The sequence below is a fragment of the Acinonyx jubatus genome, chromosome E1, assembly GCF_027475565.1.
Source record: "Acinonyx jubatus isolate Ajub_Pintada_27869175 chromosome E1, VMU_Ajub_asm_v1.0, whole genome shotgun sequence".
Classification (NCBI taxonomy): Eukaryota; Metazoa; Chordata; class Mammalia; order Carnivora; family Felidae; genus Acinonyx; species Acinonyx jubatus.
Window position 1 is genome coordinate 22,477,350 of NC_069397.1, and position 27,958 is coordinate 22,505,307.

Genomic DNA, 27,958 nt, shown 5'->3' on the forward strand with positions numbered 1-27,958 from the left:
CATGTTTATAGACATGATCCGCTTTTGGTAGAGGACCCTCTACTTTAGGTAGTAGATCCTCTTTTGTGACATGTCTGATCTTATTTTTTAATGAGTTCTCTTTGTAGGAATTCTTTATGTAATGATTGAATGACTTGTAGGAATCTTTTATGTGATTTGAATACATGTCTTTTGTCAGACACATGTATTGCAAACATCTTTCTGTAGTCTGTGAGACAAAGACTCGTTTTTTGTAAATGGTGTTGTTTGAAGAAAAGATGCTCTCAATTTTAATGAAGTCCAGGTCATCACTTTTTTTTTTCCTTTTTATACTTAGTGTTTTCTGTAGAAACATTTGTCCACTTCAAGGCCATCAAGGTCCTCTCCTCGGTTTTGCGCTTCACATTTATGTTTGCTATGTCTCTTTAATTTTTATTTTGTGAGATAATAGGAGTCAAGGCTCATTTTTTCTCACACAGCTATCCAGTTGACCCAACATCACCTAGTCTCGGCACTCGCCACTTTTTATTTTCGTGCGTGGTGGCTGTAGCAGTTTAGATTACTCTTCGCTGATCCCCATGCTCATTCTCCCATCTTCGGTCCATTTTCCATACAGCTGTTAGTGTTTCTATGATATTTTTAGTTCTTTGTTCAACAAATCAAAGTGATTCTGTATTGCCTATCACAAAAAATTAACTTCCCAGGCTAGTTTCCAAAGTTTTATCTCCCTCATTTTCTCTTTCCCAAAATCTTAATCCCAATCTCTTATCCTGCCAGTACAATTTTTTCACCACCTCTGTTGTCAGATTGCTCATTTCTGTGCCTTTGCACTAACCATTCCTTCCGTTTGGGAAGGTCTCTCTCTAGTAGTTCCCCATAACTGTTCTGTTCTTCAAAAGCCAGTCATAACATCATTCTCAGAAGCTTTTAGAATCAGCTGCACCTGGTTTTGTCTCTCTATCCTGTCAGTATGCAGGCACTCCTATGGTACTCGGTTTTACCTGTTACACAGTAAGTGTGCTTTTCAGTCATTTTGTAAATGCTGCTTTTTGTTGTTGTTTGAGTATAAGTTATTTGTGGGCAGGAAATATATTTTCCTGTTTTAAACATACTGCCCTGGAGGGCACCTGGGTGACTCAGTCGGTTGAGTGTCTGACTCTTGATTTCGGCCCACATCATAATCGTATAGTTCATGGGTTCAATCCCCACATTGAGCTCTGTGCGCTGGCAACACAGAGCCTGCTTGGAACTCTTAGTCTCCCTCTTTCTCTGCCCCATCCCTGCTCGTGCTCTCTCTCTCAAATAAGCAAACTTAAAAAAAAATGGGAAAACCCTGGGGTTCTCATTACGGTGCTATATCTTAGAGTAGGTGCTCAATTAAAATTGACTGATGAGGTTCTGTAGTATACATTTAGTTTCATTTTAGCAGCTATATTTTGATAAAAAGTAAGAATTGCTGTCATCTTTTCATGTGTATTAACGAATTATTATAAAATAAGAGGTTTTTTTCCCCCCTTTTGTGTTTTATAGATTTCACGTTCATTCGTTGCCTTGTTATTATGTCCCAGGTGAAACTGACTTTTCTCTTTCCTCCTCTTTGTGTGTGTGACTGCAGCACTGATGCGGGTGACAGCCCTGTTGGCACCACCACTGCCACCAACCTGGAACAGCCTCAGGTTATCCCCTCTCAAGGTGACCTTCTAGGAGACCTTTTAAACCTTGACCTCGGTCCCCCCGTCAATGTGCCACAGGTGTCCTCAATGCAGATGGGAGCAGTGGATCTCTTGGGAGGAGGTCTAGATAGTCTGGTGAGTATCTTTCTTCTGTCTTTCTTTTGGTTATTTTTAATTCTTGATGTGCTAAAAAGCTTTAGGACTTTTCAGCTTTTTAGAACTAGACCTTTCCTTGATGAGCAGAGCAACGTCCTTTGATAAAGGACAGAATTATTTGTCTTCAGAGAATTAATTGATACTAATTAATTGGTATGGGGCACATTTACAAATGCACAGGATGGTTTTGTTGCCCTGCCTCTAAATAGAACTTGTGATGTTTAGCCAACCTGTTGTTCAGCAATCTTAATATTTAGTATCCTTTCCAGAGCTTATTACTGTTCCTGCTTCTTAACTCTGGATAGCCCCTATAATTCCTTTTTCCCTGAACAGCATATAAACGATCTCAGAGAGATTATCTTATCTTGAGTCTTTCAAACCTTTGGCTTTTTTATATTTTATTGGCTTATGCCCTAATTCTGAAAGGCTTTGAGGCAGCCATTTGAGCCATTTGTGTAAAAAAACGTACCTTGATTACAGTTGGGAAGTACTGCTTGATTGGTTCTTTTTGCCCACCCCGCCCTTCCTCCCACCCATACTTCCAATTTAATTAGCTTCCAGGATTCTAATAATAAAAGGCTCCAATGTCCAGAGTATCTGTGACTATGTGCTACCAGTGGGAACTAAAATTAGTTTTTCTTGCTGTACAAGATAAATGAGAAATATTAAGGATAACCTTCCGTCTGTGTAGCAAAGACTAGAAAAATAACAGGTCACATCACATGGCTCCCTGGAAACTAGGTTTTTAACTGAGGTAGAATTAGAGGGACTCTTTTAGCCAGACATTTGCACATTTGTATGTAAAGACATCCAAACAAACTTATTTCCCATCATGAGAAATTGGAAGACATGCCATAGATAGGAAAATACATGTTCTCAGAGATTGCATAATGCATTATGTCTGGGATTTATGCCAGCCAGTACAGGTGCATTTAATTTTTGGCTGGCAGAGGATCTGAGAAAATAGGGTTACGGTCCTATCTCTGTGGATTGTGCATTTTACTAATGGACAGTCACTGCTTTCAGAGTCTGTACACTGACCAAGCTCTGGACTCCAGCTCATAGGGATGCAAGTAGCACTCCTTATTGTCTTTCTTGGCAAAGTAAGCATTTGCTTTTCATAATTCATATTTTTAATGAGGAGAGTTGACTGATTATGTAAAAATAGCTTCTTCGTGTGATCATTCTACATGGCTGTATAGCCTCCCTGTAGACTCAGAAGAGTCTATGGAGTCTCATGAGACTGAACAGTGAATACTGAAATAATAACGGAGACTTCCAGGAATCCCACATAAACATTGAAATAGCTCTTCCTGTTCTGTTGACAAATCACCCACAGGTTATGTGTTATGTCCTTCTTAAGTGTATGCCTTACAGCCCTACTTATTAATTTACCTGATGGGTGACAACATAATGGACTCATTGAACCTAAGAATGACAAATTAAGCTTGAAGGATGGAGGGGAGAAAGAAGCCCTATATTTTAATGTTGTCTGGCTCTGGCTCAGGATTTTCTGTTCTTCTTGACCCACTTTAGTGGAGAAAGAAACAGACATGTTATGTGCTTATATATAAGCCACAGACATGTGGCTTATATTAGCAGTTGCTGGCCCTTAATGCCAGTGAGTTTTCTCCTTATATTTTGCTTAGCTATCCACAAGTATTACTTCAAATAGAAAAAATGTTGCATTTTTTAGGTTGTAGTAGCTGAAGTCACACATGGGCCTTTTTTTTTTTTTTCTTGGTAAAGGATGTTCTTTTGGGGGTGGGGAGTATGTTTCTCCATTTGGATTTGTAAATCCATAGCCTTTGCTATGTAGGCCCAGTCATGTTCCTGTGTAACTCTATTATTTTACCTCTTGCTGACTTCAATATTCAAAATGGTATATACTTGGTGTTATAGCCCTAGAAAGTCATGTGGTTTTCAACTTATTCTGTAATATAAATTTATCTCAGAAATTAAGGAGTAAAAGTTTTGCTTTGTATGGGGTTAATATGTATTCACTTAGAGAATTAATATCCTTTTAAGAGACTATCACAAAGAAGGCCTAAACCCAGCTGTGTGGAAGATGAATTTCCAAGACAGCCTATGCCATGATATTTTTTAAATGCTTTATTGTTCTTGTGTAAATTATCTAATTTAAAGGGAAAATAGTCCTCAGAGTTTTTACTTAATCTGTATAGATCTGTTTCTTGAATGAATCTTTTCCTTATGGTAATGCTTCTCAAACTATAATGTAAATCTGTATAAATCTTATAAATCTCCTAGAGATCTTGTATAAGGTAGATTCCGATTTAGTTGGTCTGGGGTAAGACCTAGAAGTCTGCATTTGTAACACACTCCCTGGTCCATGAGTCAGATTTTAAATAGTGAAGCCATAGAATTTCTGTAACCACTTTGAACCACTTCAGTTTGGTGCTTGAACCACAGCTGTTGGTAAACCCAGATGCCTCTTGCTCTTGACTTTATTAGTAAACACACTCCTGGAAAGAGGGCTTCTCGAGAACTCTGCCCCAAATTGAGGGAGAGAAACTCTTGAAATTAACTTCTTAAAGGACCTTCTTTTACTGTGTCGGACAAATAGTGTTGCTAGGAGTGGTAGAATTTGACCCAGTGTAAAATTAGGCCTAGGTTAGAGTTATGTGTTCACATGGCAAGCAGCTCTTGTTACCTTAGTCAGCAAGGCCTCTACAGTGTTTCTGCCGCTTTTATCATTGCTGACTAATAGAACCCTACCCATAGGGGTCAGTGCTGTGCTGCTTATGAAGCATGACAGTTACTAACCTTTCATTTAGCTTTGGGGTTCTCAACTCCACCTGCATTAATCCCACATTAGTACCATATTAAAAAAATACTATCAGTCTTTGGGCTCAATTCTAGAGTAATTAAGGAGAATTTCTGGGAGTTAGGACCTAGACATTGGTAATTTTGGAAACATGCCCAAGTTATTTTAATTTTGTATCCAAGGTTCAGAACATTGAGCCAAAGGAAGTTGCAAATGGAGTTAGGTAGAGATGTTAAAATTGATCTCTAAGCCAAGACAGTGGTTTTGATAGAAGATTTATATTCTGGTGGGCCTCTTCAGTACCTCCTACAAAAACAGACCTCTCTGACTTTACCTCTGTTCCTTCCCCCCATGACATTTTTCTGTTGTGATTTGCAATTAGGTGGTCAAGCCTACCAGAAATTGGCCAGGAGTTGAATTTGATTAATTTAGATTTAGTTATTCACTCCCAACATTCTTTTTACTTTTACTCACTTTGCATAATTGGAGACTGGAAATTGTTTTTGTATTTTGGATTGTCTCCCATTTTTCTGTCCTTCTGTCTTATAACTTGATATTCACTAGAGAATGTTCTTCTCTTTTCATATTCTTGTGATCCTCCCATTAGATCTTGTTTTACCTTCTTTCATTATCGTGTTTATAAAATTTTGAGATTTAGGGAATAGAGGCTTTTTCTAGAATTGTTGTTAAGGAAATATTTATCTGTTTATCATTGTTGTTATTCTTATTTGCCATAACACCTGAAGACTTCAGCCTTCTTCCATCAATAACAGTGACTTCTAACAGCTGTGATTTTTAAACTGAAAAAAGAGTGAGTGGGGATATTGTTCTGATGTAGAGAAAATACACAGGGGTGCCAGGGTGTCGGTTGAGCATCCAACTTCAGCTTAGGTCATGATCTTGCAATTCATGAGTTCAGGCCCCACGTTGGGCTCGCTGCTGTCAGCGCAGAGCTCACTTTGGATCCTTTGTCCCCCCCACAGCCACCCCCGCCCTTCCCCAGCTTGCCCTCGCTCTCTCTCTCAAAAAGAAACATTCAAAACACACACACACCCCATGTCTCCTAGTTGATATTTATTTATTTATTTATTTACTTACTTACTTATTTAGGAGGCAGGCATCTTTGAAAATCATTGATTTAGGCAGAGCTGCAGATTTAAAAAATGGAATGCTTTTTCATCATCGGACTCGAGTCAAAGTGGATTTCCTCCATACTCTTTTCTGTCTCCTTACTGAAATAACCCCATTTTAGTTTCTGCCTGCCTTAGCATATTCTCTTTTGCTTGAACTCTGCAGATAGTTTCCTCCTTCCGTTAATATCAACTTAACTATCACCTTGGTGTTGGATGAATTGTATTGAAACTTCCATAGTTGATGTAAAGCAGGATAGTATACTATCTAAATGTAGGCTTACAAAAGTAGTTACTTGAGTCTTTGTTTCTTAGTTTCAGAAATCGTGTATGGGTCTTTTGGTGCCTCTAATACAAAACCTAAGAAAGTGCTCATTCTGGGTAGTGTGATTTTTCTGACAGTCCAAATCTTGGTTTGGTGTAGTGTGGGAGGTGACCTGACGCCCATGCTCATAACTCCTGCATACGTGTTATAAACGTACAGCATTCGCTGATAGGTCTGACATCTATGAGATCACTAAAGTAATAATAATTGAATCTTGATTTTTGTTGTTGTTGCCTTTACTTTCAGGCTGTCAGCATAGACCTTGGCTAAATTATAGCCTTTTATTCATCCAAGGTGCCGTGCACTATTCTATTTAGATAAATAGCGCTATTGTACATGAAGAACGGAAAGGAAGCATTATCCAGAGTGCCCTTTCTCTTTGCTGACAAAGGTTTTCCTGCCAGAGAAATGTCCTTTCAGTGTGCCCAGCTGGAGTATTGTGGGATAGAGGAGAAATGGCCTTTTCCTAACTCCAGTGTATGTTTTTCAAATCCTCCCACTCTATGTTGTTGTTTTTTTTCCAGTATAATTAACATGCAGCGTTATATCAGTGTCAGGTGTACAATAGAGTGACTCAGCAATTCTCTACATTCCTCGGTGCTCACCATGATAAGTGTGCCCTCCCACCCTTTCTTTTATTTTTACCTTTCAGAAATTTTAAGTCGGGAACTATTTTAGTGATAATTTTAGGTTTTTTTTAGCCCACAGGACTAAACCACTACATACTAGCTTTGCATCTTCCTATTTCTTCCTCTGGAAAATATTTGCAGTGATTAAAGAGCTTAAGTTTTAGAGTTGGTGCTGTTGTGGAGAGAGGTTTTTGAATTATAGCCCAGTTTTGCCTGGTAAATCTTCAGTGTGGCTTCTGTAACCCCATTGTCTTTTTTTTTTTTTTTTAATATTTATTTATTTTGGGGAGACAGAGAGACAGAGTGCAAGCAGGGGAGGGTCAGAGAGAGAGGTCGACACAGAATCTATCTGAAGCAGGCTCCAGGCTCAGAGCTGTCAGCACAGAGTCCGACACGGGGCTTGAACCCACAAAGTAAGGGATCATGCCCTGGGCTGAAGTCGGACACCTAACCAACTGAGCCACCCAGGCGCCCCAACCCCACTGTCTTTTTATCAATGTGTAGATTTGACCAAGGCTGGCCTCAGGCAATTTGGGGGAATAATTACTCAATACTGAGTTCCTATTTCTGTTCTGGTTTCCTGTGCTGCAACTCTTATAATTTCTAAACCTCAGAATAACTCTGCAAGGAAATTGGTATTGAACCCCATTTTATAGAAAACTGAAGGTGTCATAGCAAGTAAGTCTCAGAGTCAAGATTTGAACCCAAGACTATCCTGTGATTCTTCTAGTTTGTTGTCATCTTCTAAAATAGAGTGGTCTCATCTAACTTTGGTACTTTTCAAACTGGAGTACACGGTCTATGGAGTACTCAGCAGAGTGCAGATGCATTTATAGCTGCAGAATAAACTTGGCTCATCGTCTTGCAGTGTCATTCTTATTTGATGGTAAGGAGTATAAACACAGACTAAACACCGCTGTGTAAAGGCTTAGACTGTAAAATTGCATGAATGTTTAAGATAAAACACAAGGCTTGTTTGCCCTATGCCTCTTCTCGCTGTACATCCCAGGTGTTGAGTTTGGGCTAGCGTGCCACTAGGAGGCACATGAAAGCTTGAGAAAGACTGTAGAAGTGTATTCATTTGTGAAAACAGGGACCAAATAAGTTCATACATCTGTTTTGCAGCAAAAGGAACAAGATTGTTCATCTTACCCTCTTTGTAAGCAGAGCCACAAAATGCTGTCTTATCATCTCTTTGCCAGTGAACTGTGATATAAACCACTAGTGCTATCAAAGCAAATAAATGATGCACAGGGCATTCTGCTGAAAACTTGCTGTCAGAACTGCTCCGACAATAATACACTTCCTCTCTAGAAAGGACTTTGGCCTTAGGATGGGGACTGGGTCCTTTTTTTCCCTAATTGGTTCTGTTCCTGTGTGTCAGAAATGTCGATGCCGATAGGATGCTCTAGGACAGTTGATGAAACAATTTTGTCAGGCTTCTGTCCATTTTGTGATAATTTTCTCCAATAAAATGATTCATTTCAAAATTGTCCTCCCAAGAAGTAATATTGCTAGTATTCCTGTTTATATGGTTAGTAGAACATTCATTCCCTGAATAAATATTTGAGTGCTGATTCTGTATCAGACTTCATTCTATGTACTGGGAACATAGTTGTGTCTAGCCCTTGCAAGCATACGTTCCGGTGTGGGGAAGAGAGATGACAAACAACTCTATAGGCAGGTAGTAAGGACGGCAAAGGAAAATGAGACAGGAGGAAGAGCTTTCCTGTGGAGTTTTACTATACTCCTCATTGGGTTCTGTTGGAGCTAAGAGACTGCTAGTGACACATTCTGTTCCTTGTCCCACCTCAGGAAGTGTTCTGTTACATCCCCCTACTTTGCTGTTGATAATCAAAGCCCTTTTTTTCTGTCAAGCTAAAGAGTCATCTGATGATTTTGTGGGATCTCAACTAATTTTCACTATTTCACATTTGGTCCATTCTTAGCTGTCAGTTTGTTTAATAGCTTTTGCATGGTTACGGATCCTTTTCACCAGTTTTAGTTGTATTTTATGATACTTTTCTGAATAGCTTTTTGAAGATCAAATTAATATTTGCAGCCAAACAGCTGAAAATTACACTTTTACCTACTTTTACCTAGGAGATGTTGTGTGCCTTCTAAAATCTAAAACCCTAATAGGAAAAACATAGACTAATGTTTTTAACACCAATAGGATTTTGGTACAAATTTTATTATTTGTGATGGAAATCACTGTATGCTATTTTTACATCATTCTATTTTGACTCCTTAATAATAACAGAGCTATCAGTAAGCATTCCTTTAGACTCCCTTTAATTAAATCAGTTCTGAAAAGCATTAAATGAAAAAGGTAATAATAACTCTAGACAGAAGCAAAGAAATTTGTGAGCTTAAGATCTGCACTTCTAATTAAGAGAATGTCTCGAGACGCTCAGCACCACAGGTTTAGAAGAGGTCAGTATATTTTGGACTGGCCAGATACACGTACCTGAAAGGAGCTAACCAAGATTGGCCATTGTGATCATTATTTGTGGAACTTTTTCTTTCTTTCTTTCTTTCTTTCTTTCTTTCTTTCTTTCTTTCTTTCTTTCTTTCTTTCTTTCTTTCTTTTGTCTACTTGGTGGCCATCTCAGCTGATAACCTTTTTTTTTTTTTTTAATATTTATTTATTTTTGAGAGACAGAGACAAAGTATGAGCAGGGAAGGGGCAGAGAGAGAGGGAGACAGAATCAGAAGCAGGCTCCAGGCTCCTAGTTGTTAGCACAGAGCCCGATGCGGGGCTTGAACCCATGAACCATGAGATCATGACCTGAGCCAAAGTCAGACACTCAAGTCACCCAGGGGCCCCTGATAACCCTTTTATAAAAAGACTTCTTTTCTTTTCTTGGAGTCGGGTAGACTTGTTGCCTTTAGAACCTTAGTCCTGAGTTCTCCCTCTGTATTTCTGCTATTTAGCATTTTGCCATTGGATGAGGGTGTTTTCTTTTGGTATCTAGCTGAACTAGAGTTGTGGGCAGACTCAGCTAAAACTTTTGGTCAACCTGGTTCTGTTGCAGAGATCATGTAACAATGCTGAAATCCCTTTAACCCATAAGTTACAGTAAATCACCATGAACTCATTGCTTTCCATCCAGTTAACATTGCAAGGATACATTATTATATAGTTCAGCATGAACTGAGCCCAGTTCAGCACTACTTCAGGGATGGTAAAGTGGCCAGTATTAGCAGTGGCCAAATGTTAATATTATTTTCAGTGCCATTTAATGACTACTGCCAACTATGATTTAGATGGGGGACGGGGGGAACCAAACCACTGTGGCTTGGTTCACTAACCATACCACCATTTGGACTTGGGTATCAGCTTCAGACCTTTCAGAAAATTCTCACTTTTCAACATTTGAAATATTGTTTTGCCAACATTGGCACTTCTCCTTTCTTCATCTTCATCTATCCTGGTTTAGCTGGCATTATTTCCTTCATGGAGAAAATGGCAGCTGTAGTAAGACAATTCTGGGAACTGTGGGAAGTGGTTAGCTCCAAGAGACACTTAAAACACAGTATCTAGACACCTGAGATGGGGATTAAAGCCATGCCCTGCACACCTAACCCTTTTCACTCAGCTCCCACCAGCTCACTGGATAACAGATATTACTAAATTTTTACAAGTCCTAGTTTGGCTGATTTTGTACCCTACCTGATAAGTATAGCTGGACTAAGATGAATCTAGTCTGGCTCCAGATAATACCAACAACTGAACTGAAATAGTTGATGGCTAGTTGAGGCCAACATGAGAACTTTTCTGAGTTTTATTCAGTTTTCCAGCTTCTTTTTCTTAATATTTGCAATCATCCTGCTTGTCACTGTAGACGAGAGGCCACTCACTGGGTAATTGGCTCCCATCCTTGCTGACATCTCTTTATTAGTCACTCCTGACCATGACTGTGCTATCACCTTTGTCATGTTTTCCAAGAAGAGGATGATAACCTCCCCTAGGAACTTTTTCAGTCAAAAGGAAAGATGCTGAATAAAGTCTGAGTAGGTTACAGTTTTGCTAGTCAGAAAACGTATTGAAGTGGGGCGCCTGGGTGGCTCAGTCGGTTAAGCGTCCGACTTCAGCTCAGGTCATGATCTCACAGTCTGTGAGTTCGAGCCCCGCGTCGGGCTCTGTGCTGACAGCTCAGAGCCTGGAGCCCATTTCAGATTCTGTGTCTCCCTCTCTCCCCTGTTCATGCTCTGTCTCTCTCTCTCAAAAATAAATAAACATTAAAAAAAAAAAAAAAAAGAAAATGTATTGAAGCTATCCTTTCCCTTTGCTCTCTGGACATAACAGTACTGTTAGGTGAACCTTTACATATTTGGCTATGTGTCTCTTGATACCCTTTGGGTCCTGTCTCTTAAGATCAGATTTCCTGATTCTGGGTTGAAGCTGTGTTGTATCTGATATATTGAACATAAACATGGGAGTATTGGAATTGCTTTTCAGTTTCTTTAATGGTTTTGAATAAAACTGACAAGCAGTGTGGTGGGGAGAGTACATTCAGATCTTATCTGGCTAAGATAATGTTCATATAACACTCAAAGATAATAAGAATGAAATCTAAGAAAATAAGGGCTGTAAATGGGCTTTATTTCCTTTGGAAATAATACCACCAGTGAGTGCCTTTTATCAATGTCTTTTATTGAATTTAGCATATTGGATAAAACCACTGTTTCTCTTCCAGTGTGTGGTTTCTTCCTTGCCAAGTGCCAACCAGGTCCGTAAAGAATTCGCTCTTTTAAGCTTGGATTGTACACCTGGCCAGAGGGGAGGAGAATGGTTGAGGGGAAGAAGGGATAATAAGCCCATCAGAAAGTCAAACCAGATCAAAGCAGCAGGACAAATGAGACATTGTACATCCATCCCATCCTTATTAAGAGTTTTTTTCCTTTCTGCTCAAGGTGTAACTTTCTTTTTATTCAGGAGTTAGCTCCAAAGTAATTTTGAACGGATCAATCTTTTCTGATTCCAAATATTAGTTAATTCTTTAAGGCATTGGTTTTCAACCTTGTCTATACATTAGAATCACTAGGAGAGCCTTTCAAAATTCTGATGCCCAGGCTCCACCCCAGCACAATTAAATCACTACCTTGGGGGGTGAAACTCGGGCATGGTGTTTTTTTAAATGCCTCCCCACTATATACACACAGGTGGTTGACTGAATTGTGTATCTAAGGTTGAAAGCCATAGTTGATAGAACCCAATTGAAGTACTCTTGAAAAAGTTTATATCTTATTCCATAAACCTCCTGTAATCAGCCTGCCTTTGCAAACTTATTTTCTGTGGCTGTTTTTTTGTTTTGTTTTGTTTTGTTTTGTTTTTTCATATACACATATCTACCTTGTGCTCAGTCTAATTGGACTACTCATTCTTTTTGATCCTACTATTATTCATGCTCTTTCAGCCTTTGTTCATGCTATTTGGGAAATAACCTCCCCCATTTTTGCTTTTCATAATCCCACATTACCACCTCTTTGAAGCTTTTCATTATCCTTCAGCCAAAAGGAGGCTCTTCCCTTCAGTACTTATCTTTTTTGCTTTAGTATATTCCGTATGGTTTTGCATTCATGTTCTATTTCTCCTGCCAGTTTGCAACGTCTGGGTTTTATTCATCTATGTATTCCCCTCACTGCCTGGCATCTTTACATTCCCATAGTGCCTTGTATCCGGTTGACATTATAGGAGTGTTTGTTTGAATAAAAGGTGGTTTTCAGATGTCATGCTACAGATGTGTGCTATTCCAGAACCAGGGAGAAAGCAGGTGTGTAATATCTTTTCTCTTTACTTTAGACTTTCCCAGTTATTTGAATTCTTAGTTGTGGTGGCCTTTTTATTTATTTACACATGTTAATTTTTGGCTTGTATTCAACCATTAAGTAATTTTCAGGAACCAGGTTCTAGAAATGGCTCTTTGAGGTTTGGAGTGCTCTGTAACTTAGTGCAGAGGATGCTTAGTAATGCTAGTTCTGAAGCACCTGCCTTTTCTGTCACGGTAGAAACAGAATTTTGTCGTATGTCTCCATGTTTTTGAATGTAGAGTATTTTTTAGATTTTGGCAACACTGTTTCATGTATTTTTTCACTGCGAAGATAAATACTCTTTCTCAAATCCTGAAAACCAGTACAGTTTTGTTTTTTAACATAACCACACACAAAGATTTCCAAGTTTCTACCACTAAATGACAGATAATAAAGGAAACAGTGTTTTGTAGAGTAGACAAGGCATTTGGTGATTCAGAGAAGAACTTCAAATGTACAATGAGAACTAGGGAAGAGGCAAATGTGGAACCGTAGCCAAAAAAGGTGGTGTTTGCTTTTTAAACAGCGCTGGTGTGTGTGCGTGTGTGTGCGTGTGTGTTTCTTCATGCCAGCTATTTTCAGCTTCTGTTCTTCTTTAATGCTTTTGTCGTGGAAGACTGACTTCAGGGTGAATTATATCAGAGCCCTGAGGGGAGAAAAGGCCAGATTAAGACCATGTGGAATTATTTTCCTGTCACCTAGCTAATTAAGTCCATCTAATTCTCCAATAGTTAGCATCCTTTTAAATGATCTCCAAATAACTCACAGCATTTCTCCTTAGTAGTGTCAACTGTGAAAGAGATTTGAAGCATTGCATGCCTTCCTACTTCCTCCCCAGATAGGATATCTTCCTCTCCCAGCTGTTTTCTTTCTTAGGAAAGTTCTAAACTCTAAAAATCACTCTTGTTCCACCTATAATTTTTGAAGCTTGAAATTGCTCAATACTGGTTTGGTTCCCACTTTCTCAGTGGAACAGCAGGTTTTATAGATCAAAGCACATTTTAGTTTTTCTTTGCTTTTCTTTTTTTTTCTCCCTTAAATTTCCTTTTAAGGAAAAAATAAAACACATTCAAAACATTACTCCTTGGAGATAGAGCTTCTTGGAATATGTAAATTCTTTAAGTCCTGTTTCGGTTTGTGCCTATGTACCCCAGTGGGAAGATTGGATCTGAAACATCGCTGAGATGTCCCAGCTCCATCTTCTTTCCAAGTTTTCTCAGAACTCCCACACACTGTCAATGCCACTACTCGGTTCCCCTAGGACATATTTTCTTTGCAATCTAGAATTTCTTTAGGCTTTGGGAGTCAAGTTGAATAGCATGTATTCCTAGCAACTTGGTAGAACTATTTACAGATTCTAAATGGGCATCTAGTACTTAGCTAAATGAACTCTACCTCTCTCTCCTCTCTCTCCTTCTCTCTTTCAGCTTGGCAGTGACCTTGGCGGGGGCATTGGAGGAAGTCCGGCAGTAAGTGCCATCCGTTTTTTTCACCATGGGATGCGCTGCCCCCTGTTTGATGCCTTTCCTATGCACACATTCTCAGGCCAGCCACCGTTGCTATCTAGCATTGTACACCAGAACCTCTGTAGAAGCATATGAAGAGTAGAAAGTGGCATAGGGTTACTTGGAATCTTCGGAGGTGTACACCACATGTGGTGTAGGGACATCTTTAGGGATTGGCGCTCTGGTGTCTACAGAGGTCTTTGTCTTCCTGACATTAAAGAGCTAAAGGAAATGGAACCTGCCATCTTGACTAGAGAATGTTCTTACTCTTTAGCGTCATCTACAAAGAACTTGAGAGAGTCAGCTGGACTCAGAGGGAGACTCTCCTCGTAAGTGACTGAGTTTGGGGGTATGAATATCCATCTCCCCCCCAGGAGAGTTTCCTACCAGATATTTATGCCTAAATGGGAAAGTAAGACTTGTCTGCACCCAAGTGGAACTAGAACTGCTTTCTAAGTTGAATGCTTCTTCTTTCTATAGAAATAGCCTCCCCCTTCGTTAGGGTGCCTGTAGGCCTTTTGCACAGAATCATGGAAGCTAAAATTGGAAACAAACAGAAAAGATCTTGGATCACTCTGTTCCTGATCCTACTGTTTTAGTCTCTCTTGATAGAACTTCTAAAGAGTGTTTGTATATCATCAGTGATGAAAAAATAACTGTGATGATTAAAAGGATAAAGAATATACTAATTCAGCTCCTAAGAATATTATAATTATGATGTATTCTTATTGTTTTATCAATACTACTAAAATATAGAGCAACAGGTTAAGGGCTATTAATGTGTTCTTCCTGGTCCCCCCTGCCCCATCCCTTTTTCCCTGCAGGTGGGACAGTCGTTCATCCCATCATCAGTGCCTGCAACCTTCGCTCCTTCACCTACTCCTGCTGTGGTCAGCAGTGGTTTGAATGACCTGTTTGAACTCTCCACAGGGATAGGCATGGCACCTGGTGGATATGTGGCTCCTAAGGCTGTAAGTAAAGCAATACTTTCGTAATGAACAAGACCTGAATAACTTGGCATTTTTTGTTACTTCCACTGATAATAAATCCGAAGTTTGGGCCCTTGTCCTAGAGGATTTAAGAGGAAGATAAAAAGTGGTCTAAAATTTGGCAATAAGAAGCACTGTAGCATCCTCATTAACCATTTTTGTAATTAGACTTAAAATTAGAAGTATTGAATATTTGTGTTTTGTTCTTGTATAGAAATGTTGTCTGGTTTGTCAACGCTGATGTCAGTCTAGTATAAATCCAGTTAACAATGCAACAGCAGGGTCAGGGAGGGTAGAATACACTAGAGGGGTACATATACACTAGAGGGGTAACGTTTTTACTTGTCATCCTTTCCATTCCCTGTTTCAGTTGGTATTACAGATGGATTCTACTACACTTTTGTTGCTCACATGCAGCCTTCCTGGGTTTTAGTGTACCTTTTTAGAGTGCTGATTTGGGTTTCTGTCATTGGTGCTTTTCTAGTCTCAGCCTTGCTTAATGTCATGCTCAGACTGAAATTCAAAAAGAGAAACTCACTGTAAGTGAAGCTTACTTCACCCTTTGGTGAAGTACCATCCAGCTAGGCTCAGTCTCTTGTAATTGCCTTTCTGAGGGACAACCTGCCTGTCTGTTTCCTAAATTCTCTACCTGCTCACCTGACTTGTGGAGGATCCCTGCTACAGAAATATAGACCAGTTGTCCATTCCAGGGGTCATAACTTGATCTACACAGCAGCTGAAGAGAGAAGCCAAAAATAGGATTTAAAACTGAACCGTAATGTTTTGGCACAATACAGTAGCTTTGTTGTGAGGTTTCTGTGTTGGATATTATCCCATAGACTTTTCATTGTTGATTAAAAGATTATCTAATGCATTTTTTTACTAATATTAAAGTAATACATACAAATGACAAATGTAAATAATGCGGAAATAACAGATGGAAAATTAAGTCTTTCTGCCCCCACTTTCTCGTAGATAGCCCCTATTAACTTTTGTGTGTTCTATAAGAACATATACCTATGTCTGTGTCCTTTAACAGTACTAATGTCAATGGAATATACTGTTTTCCATCTTGTTTTTTCTCTGCTGTATTCTTTTGAATGTCTGTATCCACTGTATTGATGTACCACAACTTATTTAATCATTCCCCTGTTGATGGACATACAGGTTATTCCCTTAGTCCCACCACACTCCTCCCTCTTTCTTTGTCATTATAGCACTGCAGCAAACATCTTTGTGTATGTATAGTGTGGTATATATATAACTATTAAAATAGACATTCTCTGGGGTGCCTGGTTGGCTCAGTCAATTGAGCATCTGACTCTTGATTTCAGCTTAGGTCATGATCTCACAGTTTGTGGGGATGAGCCCTGTCCAGCTCTGTTTTGACAGTGGAGCTTGCTTAGGATTCTCTCTCGCCCTCTCTCTCTCTCTCTGCCCCACCCCACTTGCACTCTCTCCTCTCTCTCAAAAAATAAATAAACATTAAAAAATAAAATAAGTATTCTCAACTTACCTTCTAAAAGCAGACTTCAAATCACATTCCCAGCAGCACAATGCAAAGTGCCAGGTTGCTTATATTCTCCATTAAGGGTTATTGACTTTTAGGATTTTTGACCCTCTGATAGATGAAAAATATCTTATGGTTGTTTTGTTTTATTTTCTCCTTCTCCTTTATTTCTTTAGTGTGGCCAAATATGTTCCCAAGTTTATTCACTACCCACTGATGCTTTGGTATTTAGTCTTTGGTGGTCAGAACAATTCATGAATTTTCTGATTTTTTTTTTTTTTTTTCTTAATTAACTCTTACAGTCCAGGGGTTTCTGGGGCCAGGGGTGGGTTATGGATGAATTATATAGAAAGGATAGACATTCAAATTATTTAAACAACATCTAAGTACTATTTACCAGAAGCTATAGCAAGAGTTAAAAATCTACGTAAGACATGGTCTTTGTCCTTAAGATTACTGATAATAGTTTTGGTGATGATTAAAAGAAAAGTCTTCAAAGATACAGACATACTGTTTTCATTAGTAGATTCAGTTTCTTCACTCTTAAGCCTGTTACCAAAAGTGCCAATAAAAAAAACCAAACACATTATACTCATTGGAGTTTTTCTTTTCCTTGTCTATACAGTTGGTAGCAGTACTCAAGCAGTAAAATGTCCAAGTTGAACAGAAATGGAGAAGTAGCCAGGGTTACTCATATACTGTGTGTGTGTGTTTGGTTTGGTTCTTTAATTGAGGATCTCAAAATTCAGAAAATATGACATTATCCGGAGCCTTTTGGATCTAACTTGATATTTATGGTATAAAAATCACCATAATTTCCTAAAGAAGCGAAATCTTAATTTAATCTTTATATATTCAAAACAAGGAGCATGAAGATAAATCTTGTGTGGTTCCATTGAGCTTTATACTGTCTTTTAGGTCTGGCTGCCTGCAGTAAAAGCTAAAGGGTTGGAGATTTCTGGAACATTTACTCACCGCCAAGGACATATCTATATGGAAATGAACTTCACCAACAAAGCTCTGCAGCATATGACAGATTTTGCAATCCAGTTTAACAAGAATAGGTAAGAAGTCTGAGTCCTTGGCTCAATCACTAAACAGCATTGTGCCTTGTGTCCAACAAGAGAATGTTCCATTTAACAATACGTTAGATATGCATGTCAGAAGGGCGCCTGGGTGGCTCAGTTGGTTAAGCAGCTGACTGCCAGCTCAGGTCATGATCTCATGGTTCATGGGTTCAAGCACCACATCAGGCTTTGTGCTGACAGCTTGGAGCCTGGAGCCTGCTTTGGATTCTATATCTCACTCTTTTTGCCCCTTCCCTGCTCGTACTCACTCTCTCTCTCTCTCTCTCTCTCTCAAAAATAAATAAACATTAAAAAAAAAAACTCTCATGTAGGCAAATGTTGAGTATAGAGTGAGTGCTGGCTCTTGTGTGTCTGTTCACTTGTCACCTTCAACTCTGGAAGCCCTGAGGAATTTTCTTGAGAAATTTATTCATATGGAATAAGGAAATCAGAACTTACTGTCTTCTTAAAGGATTCTAGGACTAGAATGTTTTTAATAAACCATTTACCAAAAAAAAAAAAAAAAAAAAAAAAAATTCTAATTGAAATCCATTTATTCATTCAACAAATAATTGTTTAGCATCTATGTGCCAGACATTCCTAGGTGCTGGTGCTAAAGTAGTGAACAAAACAAATGTCTGTCCAAATCCCACATTTTGGTGGGAAAAATGAACATACTTTGATTTATGTAAGATATTTGAAAGATAGTATACCTGTTAGCTGAATATATAGGCTGACAATCTGCTTTGCCTTAATAAGGAAGAGAACATGAAAATGTCAATCTGCTTTGCCTTAATAAGGAAGAGAACATGAAAATGTAAAATATTGATGTCCTGTAGTTCTGAAGCATCACTGTTCATTATTAAATATTGTGGTTCAGGAAACTGCCTGCTAGACTTTGATGGCAGATTCATAAATACAAGATATTTAAACTTGTTTCTAACAAAGTAGTAATTGGACCCCGTAAAGCAGATTTAATAAAATTTGTTAATGACAGCTTGCATCGGCGACTGTCTTACTTACTTCTAAGCATTTGGAAATAACTTCTATACCCTAGATTTGAAAGTTGGCACATTAGAAATCACTTAAGTGTCTAGAGAGAAGACTTTCTCAGGTTAGTTCTGTTTCCAGCTATTTTCAGGGAGCTGGCCAGGTTAAAAGCCAAGGCTGATGGACAGATTTGTTGTAATAATGGCAGTCTGCATAGCCTATCTTCATACTCATATCTATTTGTGTTTGCTTTTTTTTTAAGTCTGATATTGAGAAAACCTTATATCTTTGTTGATGGTTCTGCTTTTTTTTTTTTTTTATAAAATTCCGTTAGTCCCTGTTTTCTGTGAAGATAGTCTCTTGATTTCCTACTGTAACTTGTATCTATTCTGCCCCCCACATTGCCTAATGTCAATAGTACTATCTCTCTTTGGATTTACTTTTGTACCTGAAGTATACTTAAAATTCTACTACTTGATTTGTCATCTTTGAAGTCCATTTATGACAGATGAGAGATGAGGCCAAGAGCTTATTTTTCTTTTTTCTACACACTTACCCCCCCCCCCTTTTTTTTTGTTTTAACCTTTATCCCCATCTTTGTTTTGGCTTGGATTTGTGCTTACTGCCAGTCCTTTTATTTAAGTTGTCCTTTCTTGAGGACATGTCCTTTCTTGAGGTATGTTCCTCAAAGGGGGCTCATGTAAACAGCAGTCCTGTGAATTAGACAGTCTTTTGTGGTTAAAACTATGACCTTTACCCTTGAAAGTCCTTGACTCAAATTCTTTGTTTCACTCCCTTGTCTTTTGTCGTTGAATGTTCCTGTGGAAAAGTCTATGGCCAGCCTCATTTTTCCCCATGTTAGTGTGTAAGTGATGACATCATTTTGTCTGGCTGCCCAAAATTTTGAGGTCCAATAATTTTATTAGGATATTCCCAATATTAACCAATCTTTGTCAGTTTTTCCTGGAATAAGGTGTGCCTATTCCATGTGTACATCCAAGTCCTTTACTTCAAGAAAATTTTTAGGGTTATATGTTTAAATTTGTATACTGTTCCATTGTTTAGATTTTCCTTTTTGGAGAACTATGTTTTTATTAACTCTTTTTTGTCTATCTTTTATAAATGCTTTTTTCCTAATTTTTTCTTCTGTATAAATATTATATATATATATATATATATATATATATATATATATATATATATTTCATGACTTTTTTTTATTCATAACCCGAATGCTATTATCGTACCAAAATTTTCTTTATATCATTAAATTCTTTAATATTATTAAACATCCAATCAGTGGGTTTTTATGGTGGTGTAATGTTCTTGCACAGTTTGCTTTGTCTGAACAGGGTTCCTAATAAGGTCCCCATACATGCCAATTGGTTGATTGTGTCTTGTCTCTGCAGACCTATAGGTTTCTCTTCTTTTTTTCTTGAATCTATTTGTAGAAGAAATTGCATATTTTTATGTATGGAGTTTTCCACAATCTAGGTTTTGCTGATACATCTGTAAATTGGAGGCAGATATATAGGCTTGATTAGATTTAGACTTGATCTTCTGGCAAGATTGCTACATGGATGGCAGTGATTTTATTCTTTATGTCTCTTACTGTGTTTACCATGGTGTCTGTTGTTCTTTGTAACTCTCCCTAGCACTGTAATTGTATTTTTTCTGTAATTTTTTATAAGTGATGAAGTCATCTCCATCTGGTTTCTTTTGCTTAGGATAATGCTTTGTGATGTATCAGTAGTCTGTCCATTTTATTGCTGAGTGGTATCCATTGAGTGTACCACAATTTGTTTACCTTTTACCAGTTGGTGGAATTTAGGGTTGTTTCCAGTTTTATATTTTATGATTAAAGTTGCTTTGACTATTTCATATACAAGACTTTGATGGATATATGTTTTCAGTTTTCCTGGGGAATTACCTAGCAGTGGTATTGCAGGGTCATATGGTAAGTGTGAGAATTTTAGCTATTCTATATCCTTACCAATTTTAGCCATTCTTACGGATTTATAGTAACTTGCATATAATTTATTTCTCATTTTAATTTTCATTCTCCTGGTCCCATCGATTGAGTGTCTGACTCTTGATCTCAGTTCAGGTCTTGATCTCAGTGTCGTGAGTTCAAGCCCCATGTTGCGCTCTGTGCTGGGCATGAAGCCTACTTTAAAAAAAAATTTTTTTTTTTCATTCCCCTAATGACTAATGATATTGAGCAGTTTTTTTCATCAGCGTATTGACCATTCTTCTTTAGTGAAATATCTGCTCAGATCTTTCTTTTTTAATTGTTTTATTATCAAGTAGTATAAGTTCTTTGTATATTCTAGATACAAGTCCTTTATCAGATATATGTCTTGCATATACTTTTTGTGGCTTTATTTTCTTAACTGTCTTTCAAAAAGCAAAAGTTTTTTATTGCTTATACTCTTTGTGTTTTTAAGAAATCTTTGTCTGATCCATGGTTACAAAGGTGGTTTCTTTCTGTGTTTGTTTTTTTTTTTCATAGAAATGTTCTAGATTTAGCTTCTACATTAACTTCTGTTATCCATTTTGAGATAATTTTTAATGGTGTAAAAGTAAAAGTCAAAGTAAATTTTGTTTTCCATAATAACCCTTGAAATCAGATACTATAAACTCTTTGTTCTTTTTCAAAACCGTTTTGGCTATTCTAGGTCCTTTGCCTGCTGGGATTTTGATTGAGAGTGCAGTAAATATGCAGATCAATTTGGCAGAAAATTGACTTCAAACAGTATTGAGTTCTAATCCATCATCTTGCTTTATGTATTTACTTAGATCGTCTTTAATGTCTGTCTGCACTGTTTATAATTTCTCATGTATACCTCTTGCACATCTGTTGTCAGATTTAAGTATTTCATGGTTTTGATGTCGTAAATAGCATTCTTTTCATCTTAATATTTGTTTCTTACTGGTATATAGAAGTAGAATTGATTTTTGTATATTGAAGTCATATCTTGCAACTTTGTTATACTTTTTTTTATTCTTTTCTGAGTTTTATTGACTCTCCTTTACCTTCTCCTGCTGTCTGGCCATCTCTTCCCCAGGTGCTTCCTTCACTGTTGTGTCCTCCTTTGGTAGCTGCAGTTGCTTTATTAAGTGTATTTTCCCCTTAACTTCCTGTATAAATGTTTCATAATTTCCATTGTTTTTACGGCAAATCCTTTTCAAGTATGTTTTGTTTGTCAATAAGGAAGTTTGTACTGCTGTTTTTCCACTTTTATGTAATAGTGTCTTTGAATGTGTGCTGTGCTTACACCATTTTGATACTCCTTTTTTAATGAGTTGGAACTTGTAAGACTAGCTTAGCAGGAGACTCCTGTAGATGAGGAAGATAAGCCAGGGTCATTTTTTAGGCTTTGCTGCTCAGAGACTCTCCCTCTTTACTGCCGTGTGGCTACAACTCCTTTACTTCTCAGAACCTGACTTTATTAAAGAATACTTTTTATTTCAATCCTGAGCTCTACAGATTTCCTTATTGGTCTCTACCTCTGTCTTCTAAGGTATCTGTTTCCCCTTTAGAAGGTAGTGTGTTTTTTTTTTTTTTTTTTTTTTTTTAATGTTTATTCATTTTTGAGGAAGAGAGCATGAGCAGGGAAGGGGGAGAGAGAGAGAAAGGGACAGAGGATCTGAAGCAGGCTCTGCCCTGACAGCAGCAAGCCCAGTGTGGGACTCGAACTCACGAACCTGGAGATCATGACCTGAGCCAAAGTAGGAAGCTCAACCAGCTGAGCCACCCAAGTGCCCCTGAAGGTGTTGCTCAAAAAAGAGCTCTATCACCTCCAGGCCCCACTGGGGATATTCCACCTTCTTTCTTCATCTCACCTCTGTGTTGTTTCCTGTTTGATCTTTGGCCTACTCACAGCACTTGGCACCAGAATGGGGGTGGGGGGGTTCTCTTCTGAGAATGGGTATTTCCCATCAGTATGTGAGGCCTGCTACCTACCACTAGTTGCCTCTGAACTCGTTGTGCGTTTGCACTGCACCTTTCTCTCTCTCACTGGTTCTGCTCATCTTGTGTGCTTTGGCCACACTTTAGTATAATTGGGAATTTGTAGGTTTTCTCTAGCTTCTAATTTTGCAGAAGATGAAGCTGTAGATTAGTAAGGAATTTTTCCCTCCTTTGTTTCTTCTATGTCATTTCTAAGAAGAGCATTTAGAAGATTAGGCTGATGGCGTGTTTCTATCCTGATACTGCTTTCTTGACAGAGTTTGCTGACCATGAGAGCAAGATCATAAGAGCAGAATGGCTTTTTGATCTACAAATGTTACACCAAAATGAGTGATGTGTATTCTCAGGATCACTTTATTATTACATTTTGATATTCTAAAGCACAGTTTAGGAAAAACAGAGTGTTTCTTCTGCCATCCTGTGACTCTTGAAAGATGTTAGCTATGTAAGCTCTGTATTTATTTTATATAATCTTAAGTGTTCTTTCCCCTAAGAATTATCTAAGAAAAAATATTTAAAAAAAAAAAGAGAAACAGAGACTTATTAAATCTGTCCCTCTAGTTGTGTGAAAACATAAGAAACTAACAAAGTAATTCTGTACTTATGTTTTCTCCTTCCTCAAATCCATTTCATGGGAAACAAGGGTTATGTAATCAGTGTTATAGGAAATTAGAATTGAGCACCTTGGTTCCTGCTATTCCTTCCATTTAATTTTTTTTTTTTTTATTATGTTTTCAAGGCATCTGGGTGGCTCAGTTGGTTAAGTGTCTGACTGTTGGTTTTGTCTCAGGTCATGACCTCATAATTCATGAGATTGAGCCCCACATCAAGCTCTGTGCTGACAGCATGGAGCCTGCTTGGGATTCTCTCTGCCCCTCCCCTGCTGTCTCTCTCTCTCTCTCTCTCTCAAAACAAATAAATAAATAAACTTAAAAATTAAAAATATGTTTTCTTGATATGGAGTAAAGAGCCACTGGAACCCAAAGATGTGCCTAAATCCTGCCTCCTGGTTAACCTCTGGAATTTCTTCATTCTCTTTCCTAGCTTTGGTGTCATCCCCAGCACTCCTCTGGCCATCCATACACCACTGATGCCAAACCAGAGCATTGATGTCTCCCTGCCTCTCAACACCTTGGGCCCAGTCATGAAAATGGAGCCTCTGAATAACCTCCAGGTTAGAGTTTTACTTCACTCAGGGATGAACTTGATTATCTTCCCAATTTTATTTTATTTATATATAACACAACTCCTCTCTCTTCCTTATATTAGGTTTGGTCATGGAATATTCAGGTTTGAAATAACTATGGAGAAGAGTTTTATTTTTTATTTAAAAGAAAAACACGTCAGAGCAATGCCTGGCTGACTCAGTCAGTAGAACATGCAACTCTTGATCTTGGGGTCATGAGTTCAAGCTCCACATTGGGCATAGAGTTTATTTTGTTTTATTTTTTTTTAATTTTTTTTTTTTAACGTTTATTTATTTTTGAGACAGAGAGAGACAGAGCATGAATGGGGGAGGGTCAGAGAGAGGGAGACACAGAATCTGAAACAGGCTCCAGGCTCTGAGCTGTCAGCACAGAGCCCGACGCGGGGCTCGAACTCACGGACCGCGAGATCATGACCTGAGCCGAAGTCGGCCACGCAACTGACTGAGCCACTCAGGAGCCCCTGGAGTTTAAACATAAAAACAGATTTTTTTAAAAAGTCCTACATTGACATAGGAAGTTATTCATTATTTTGCTCAACAAACATTTAGAAACTTAAGATCTTATTTACAAACTTTTTTTCTTAAGACTTTTGTAGTGAATTTGTCATTTATATGAGAAAAAATTTCAGTAGAGATTTATATAGAGGTTATCTTTGAGCACACAACCCAAATATAGTTATCTGGATTTAAAGACACCCCCCCCCCCCATTAGCACATAACTATGCTAAGTAGCATCTTACAGAAGCTCAGAACTTTAGCAGGTCTACAAGAGCCTCTCAATCTTGAAAATATTGAATTTTTTAGAATGCTTAAGTACTAGCTGAGAGTTTCATTCAGTTTTCATCTGTTTTGAATTTCTCTTTGAAATATAAGCCTTCTGGAGTTAAGGAAACATGAAGGCACAGTAGTAAGCTTGTAAGCTAAAGTGTGGCACTGTTGAAGGGTTATTAATACAGATATAAGCCCTAGGTGTTGGGGATTTGTAAATGCCCACAAGGACAAGAGAGACAGTCTTGGTTGGGCCCACTGGAGATGGGGAACTCTAGCTGATCTCTGCACAGAGCTGATACCCTGGAAAGGGAACTCCCTCAGTGAAAGGGGACTGGGAAAAGTGTTTCCACTAAGGCAGGTGATGGAAAAGTATCTCTCTGACCAGCGTTCTGGGTGCCCTCTTACGACAAATCCATGGCCCAGTATTTTGCTACACATGGCGTAATATACAGGCGTGTAGTCCAAATATAAAAGCTATTTGGTGAAGTGTTCTCCAAACCAATAAATGAATGTAACATTGGCCCAGGACTGGTGAAACCCAGGGTACCTGGCAGAAGCAAATACAAAGCAATCATTTTGCAAGAGCTCTAAACTTCAGGGCCATCAGGACTCCCACCTGAAAAGAAACTGTGTTGACAATGAGTTCACAAATTGAACCATAAAAAGAGGGAAAGGTGTACTGTGAGAGACAGAAGTCACAACAAAGCAGAGGACAAGTATTCCTCTTCCACCAAGAACTTGAAATGAATAGTCTGGATGAGACTAAAAATATAAAATATGTTGGAAATGATGAAAGAAAAACATCAACCTTCCACTTCCCAGTCAGGACAGGTGAGATAGCATTGCTCAGTGTTTCTGGAAACACCAGTGTGAGACCTACTACTGAGACACCAGCAGCAGAATTACTTGGAGTTAAAACCCATGTTCTTCTGTAATTTAAATACCAGCGCACCAAGCCTGTTCGCAGGTTCACTACCTCAGTGCCACAGTTAGTTGATGCCTCTTTCTCAGCAAAGGGTATAATGATTCAGAGCAAAGATGAGTGAGTCATGATAGAACTTGGCTCAGACTGGAAGAACAAAACAAGACTTACTGTGCAGATGGAGCTGGCTGTTACTATGACGAGAGCAGTGTGTTAAGGGGCTTTTCCAGCACAGAATCCTGAAGTAAGGAACTAACCCAAATCTCCATCTGCTCCCTTTCCATTGAGACCTAACCTCCTGTTGGCCCATAGAGCCTCCAGCATAATATTTGAGGACAGTCGGCAAGAATGCTTTACTTTAGGAGTAGGATAGGGAATTTGGGTCATAGAAACCAGGGCAAATTTTCTGCTCTTAGAACAAAAAGGAAACAATAAAGAAATGAATGTCAGTTTACTTTCCTATTTGTATTTCCATTTTTCATTCAGTGAAATGAACATCTGGAATAACGAACCCTCATAAGAGCAGTTGATTCTTAGTCCAAATCCCTCCCTCAAAAGTGTTGATTAGGACTTATAAGTATTTGTTTTTGCAAACCTGAAGTTATAAGAAGCAAACATTTAAAAAGTTTCCATCTAAGTAGAGTATAACAAAGCATCTCAGCTTTCTCTAGGAGAAAAGAAAAAAACTTACATCTGTAGTCAAGTACTTATTGTTGGAGTTTTCTCCATGGTTCTCTTCCTTCACGGATGTCATAATTATCGCTGTTTTCTCATTAATTGGCATTTCCCAGTGGAGAAGATAAGTAAAAACTTAAAAGAGAAAAACTTTTTTCCCTATGAGCAGCTCTATTGTATGTCTGCTGGTGGGAGTTGAAAGTTATGGCTAGTTTTAAGGTGGGTGGGTTTCTGTAGATTTCAGCTTCCATTCTGCCCTTGTCCCAGTATGAACAAAAAGAATCCAGTATTAACTCCAACAAATTTAGATCATGAAGATCTAGGATAAAGCCAGATAAAAATTGATTGACATTTAAACATTATATTTGCATAAGTGTTTAAATTCAAGAACTCGTGTTGGAAAATTAGTACTTTTCTACACTTTAGACTATAAAATCGGAAAGAAAAAACGTTTGGGGTTGGAGGAAATGAAATTTTGAATGCAGTGTGGGTTTAACTATTTTGGCTGATTTGATATCAATATATAGGACAAATAAACCCAGCTGCCAGAACTTAATGTAGCACTTAGTACAAAAACTTTTCATTGTAATGCTCATCAGACTACTTACTTACAGCCTGTCTGAAACACTATTGAAAGGTTGAAAAGACACTGTTCCCTCCTAAAATGTAAAATAGATTATACCTTAGAGACAAGAATTAAATACCTAGTAGAGGTGTGAGCCTAGAAAATGTCTCCTACTGCACTGATGTTGTTAAAACCTTCATGAATCCAACTTATAAGTATTACACAAAGTAAAGTTTAGCTTGCCTCTGCTGGGATCTTTTGAGTTTACTTATATCATACAATTATATTCTTTGAAAAAGAGACTTGGGGCGCGTGGGTGGCTCAGTCGGTTGGGTGTCTGACTTCGGCTCTGGTCATGATCTCACGGTCTGTGGGTTCAAGCCCCGCATCAGCCTCTGTGCTGACAGCTCAGAGCCTAGAGCCTGTTTCCAATCCTGTGTCTCCCTCTCTCTCTGCCCCTCCCCCACTCTCACTTTGTCTCACTCTGTCTCTCAAAAATAAATAAATATATAAAAAAAATTAAAAAAAAAAAAGAAAAAGAGACTTGATTCCCTCTATTTAAATGAAACCAAAACACTAGCAAATGTCTAAATGAATTATTTCTAAATGAGTCTTCTCTGACATCCTTGACCTTCATTTCATCTGTGTTAGTTGCTTAGAAACATTTTCCCAATATACTTCTTCAAACTTGACACCCGGCAGGCTACTGCTTCAAGTCAGTGTCTGCAAAAAGACAATAGACTTACAGCGTCACATGTATTCATTCTGGTCTTTGCACAGATGCTGCAGAGTTCTCACAGCTGCTTGGCTTCCCTTCCCACTGGGCTATAAACTCTTATGGGATCATTGGTAGCACCATTCTTTCAAGTTTTAATTTTGTCAGGGTTATAAAAACAGTTTAAAGAGTCAACTGGTTCTATAGTTAATTAAGAAAAACCCAGTCTCCAGCCTTCTCGCCCCGACATGACCCCCAATTTCTCTTTCCACAGAGTCCATCCCTCTCGCCTCTTTCAGTTGATACCTTTTGCATTTACTTCTCTATGTCTGAATAACATGCTTGTATTGTGACTTCTGAATTTTTCCGTTTTAGGTGTTCCTGTACATCTTTCCCCACTCACTGACATTATCTTCATGCCAATTTCCTCTCCTTCTATTTTCCCTCCTATTCTGCTAGCTCAGAATTTGCTTTAATCAGAGCCCAGTGTTTACATTATTATTGCTGTACTTCAGAGCAGAGCTATAAAGGATAATTATTTTTTTCTCCATAAAACTTTTTATAAGTAGTTAGTT

At 38.3% G+C, this 27,958-nt stretch overlaps 1 protein-coding gene across 4 annotated transcripts in view; it reads left to right on the plus strand.

Annotated features, from left to right (window-relative positions):
- Positions 1-27,958, plus strand: part of AP2B1 (adaptor related protein complex 2 subunit beta 1) — a 126,395-nt gene that overhangs the window by 67,242 nt on the left and 31,195 nt on the right. For 3 of the 4 annotated variants that reach the window (XM_015078452.3, XM_015078453.3, XM_053212340.1), the window contains exons 14-18: positions 1,595-1,787; positions 13,922-13,963; positions 14,824-14,970; positions 17,417-17,562; positions 23,573-23,702. In XM_015078452.3, the coding sequence (XP_014933938.1) occupies positions 1,595-1,787; positions 13,922-13,963; positions 14,824-14,970; positions 17,417-17,562; positions 23,573-23,702 (658 nt within the window). The remainder of the gene's footprint in view (positions 1-1,594; positions 1,788-13,921; positions 13,964-14,823; positions 14,971-17,416; positions 17,563-23,572; positions 23,703-27,958) is intronic. The other variant, XM_015078454.3, reaches the window with a different exon arrangement.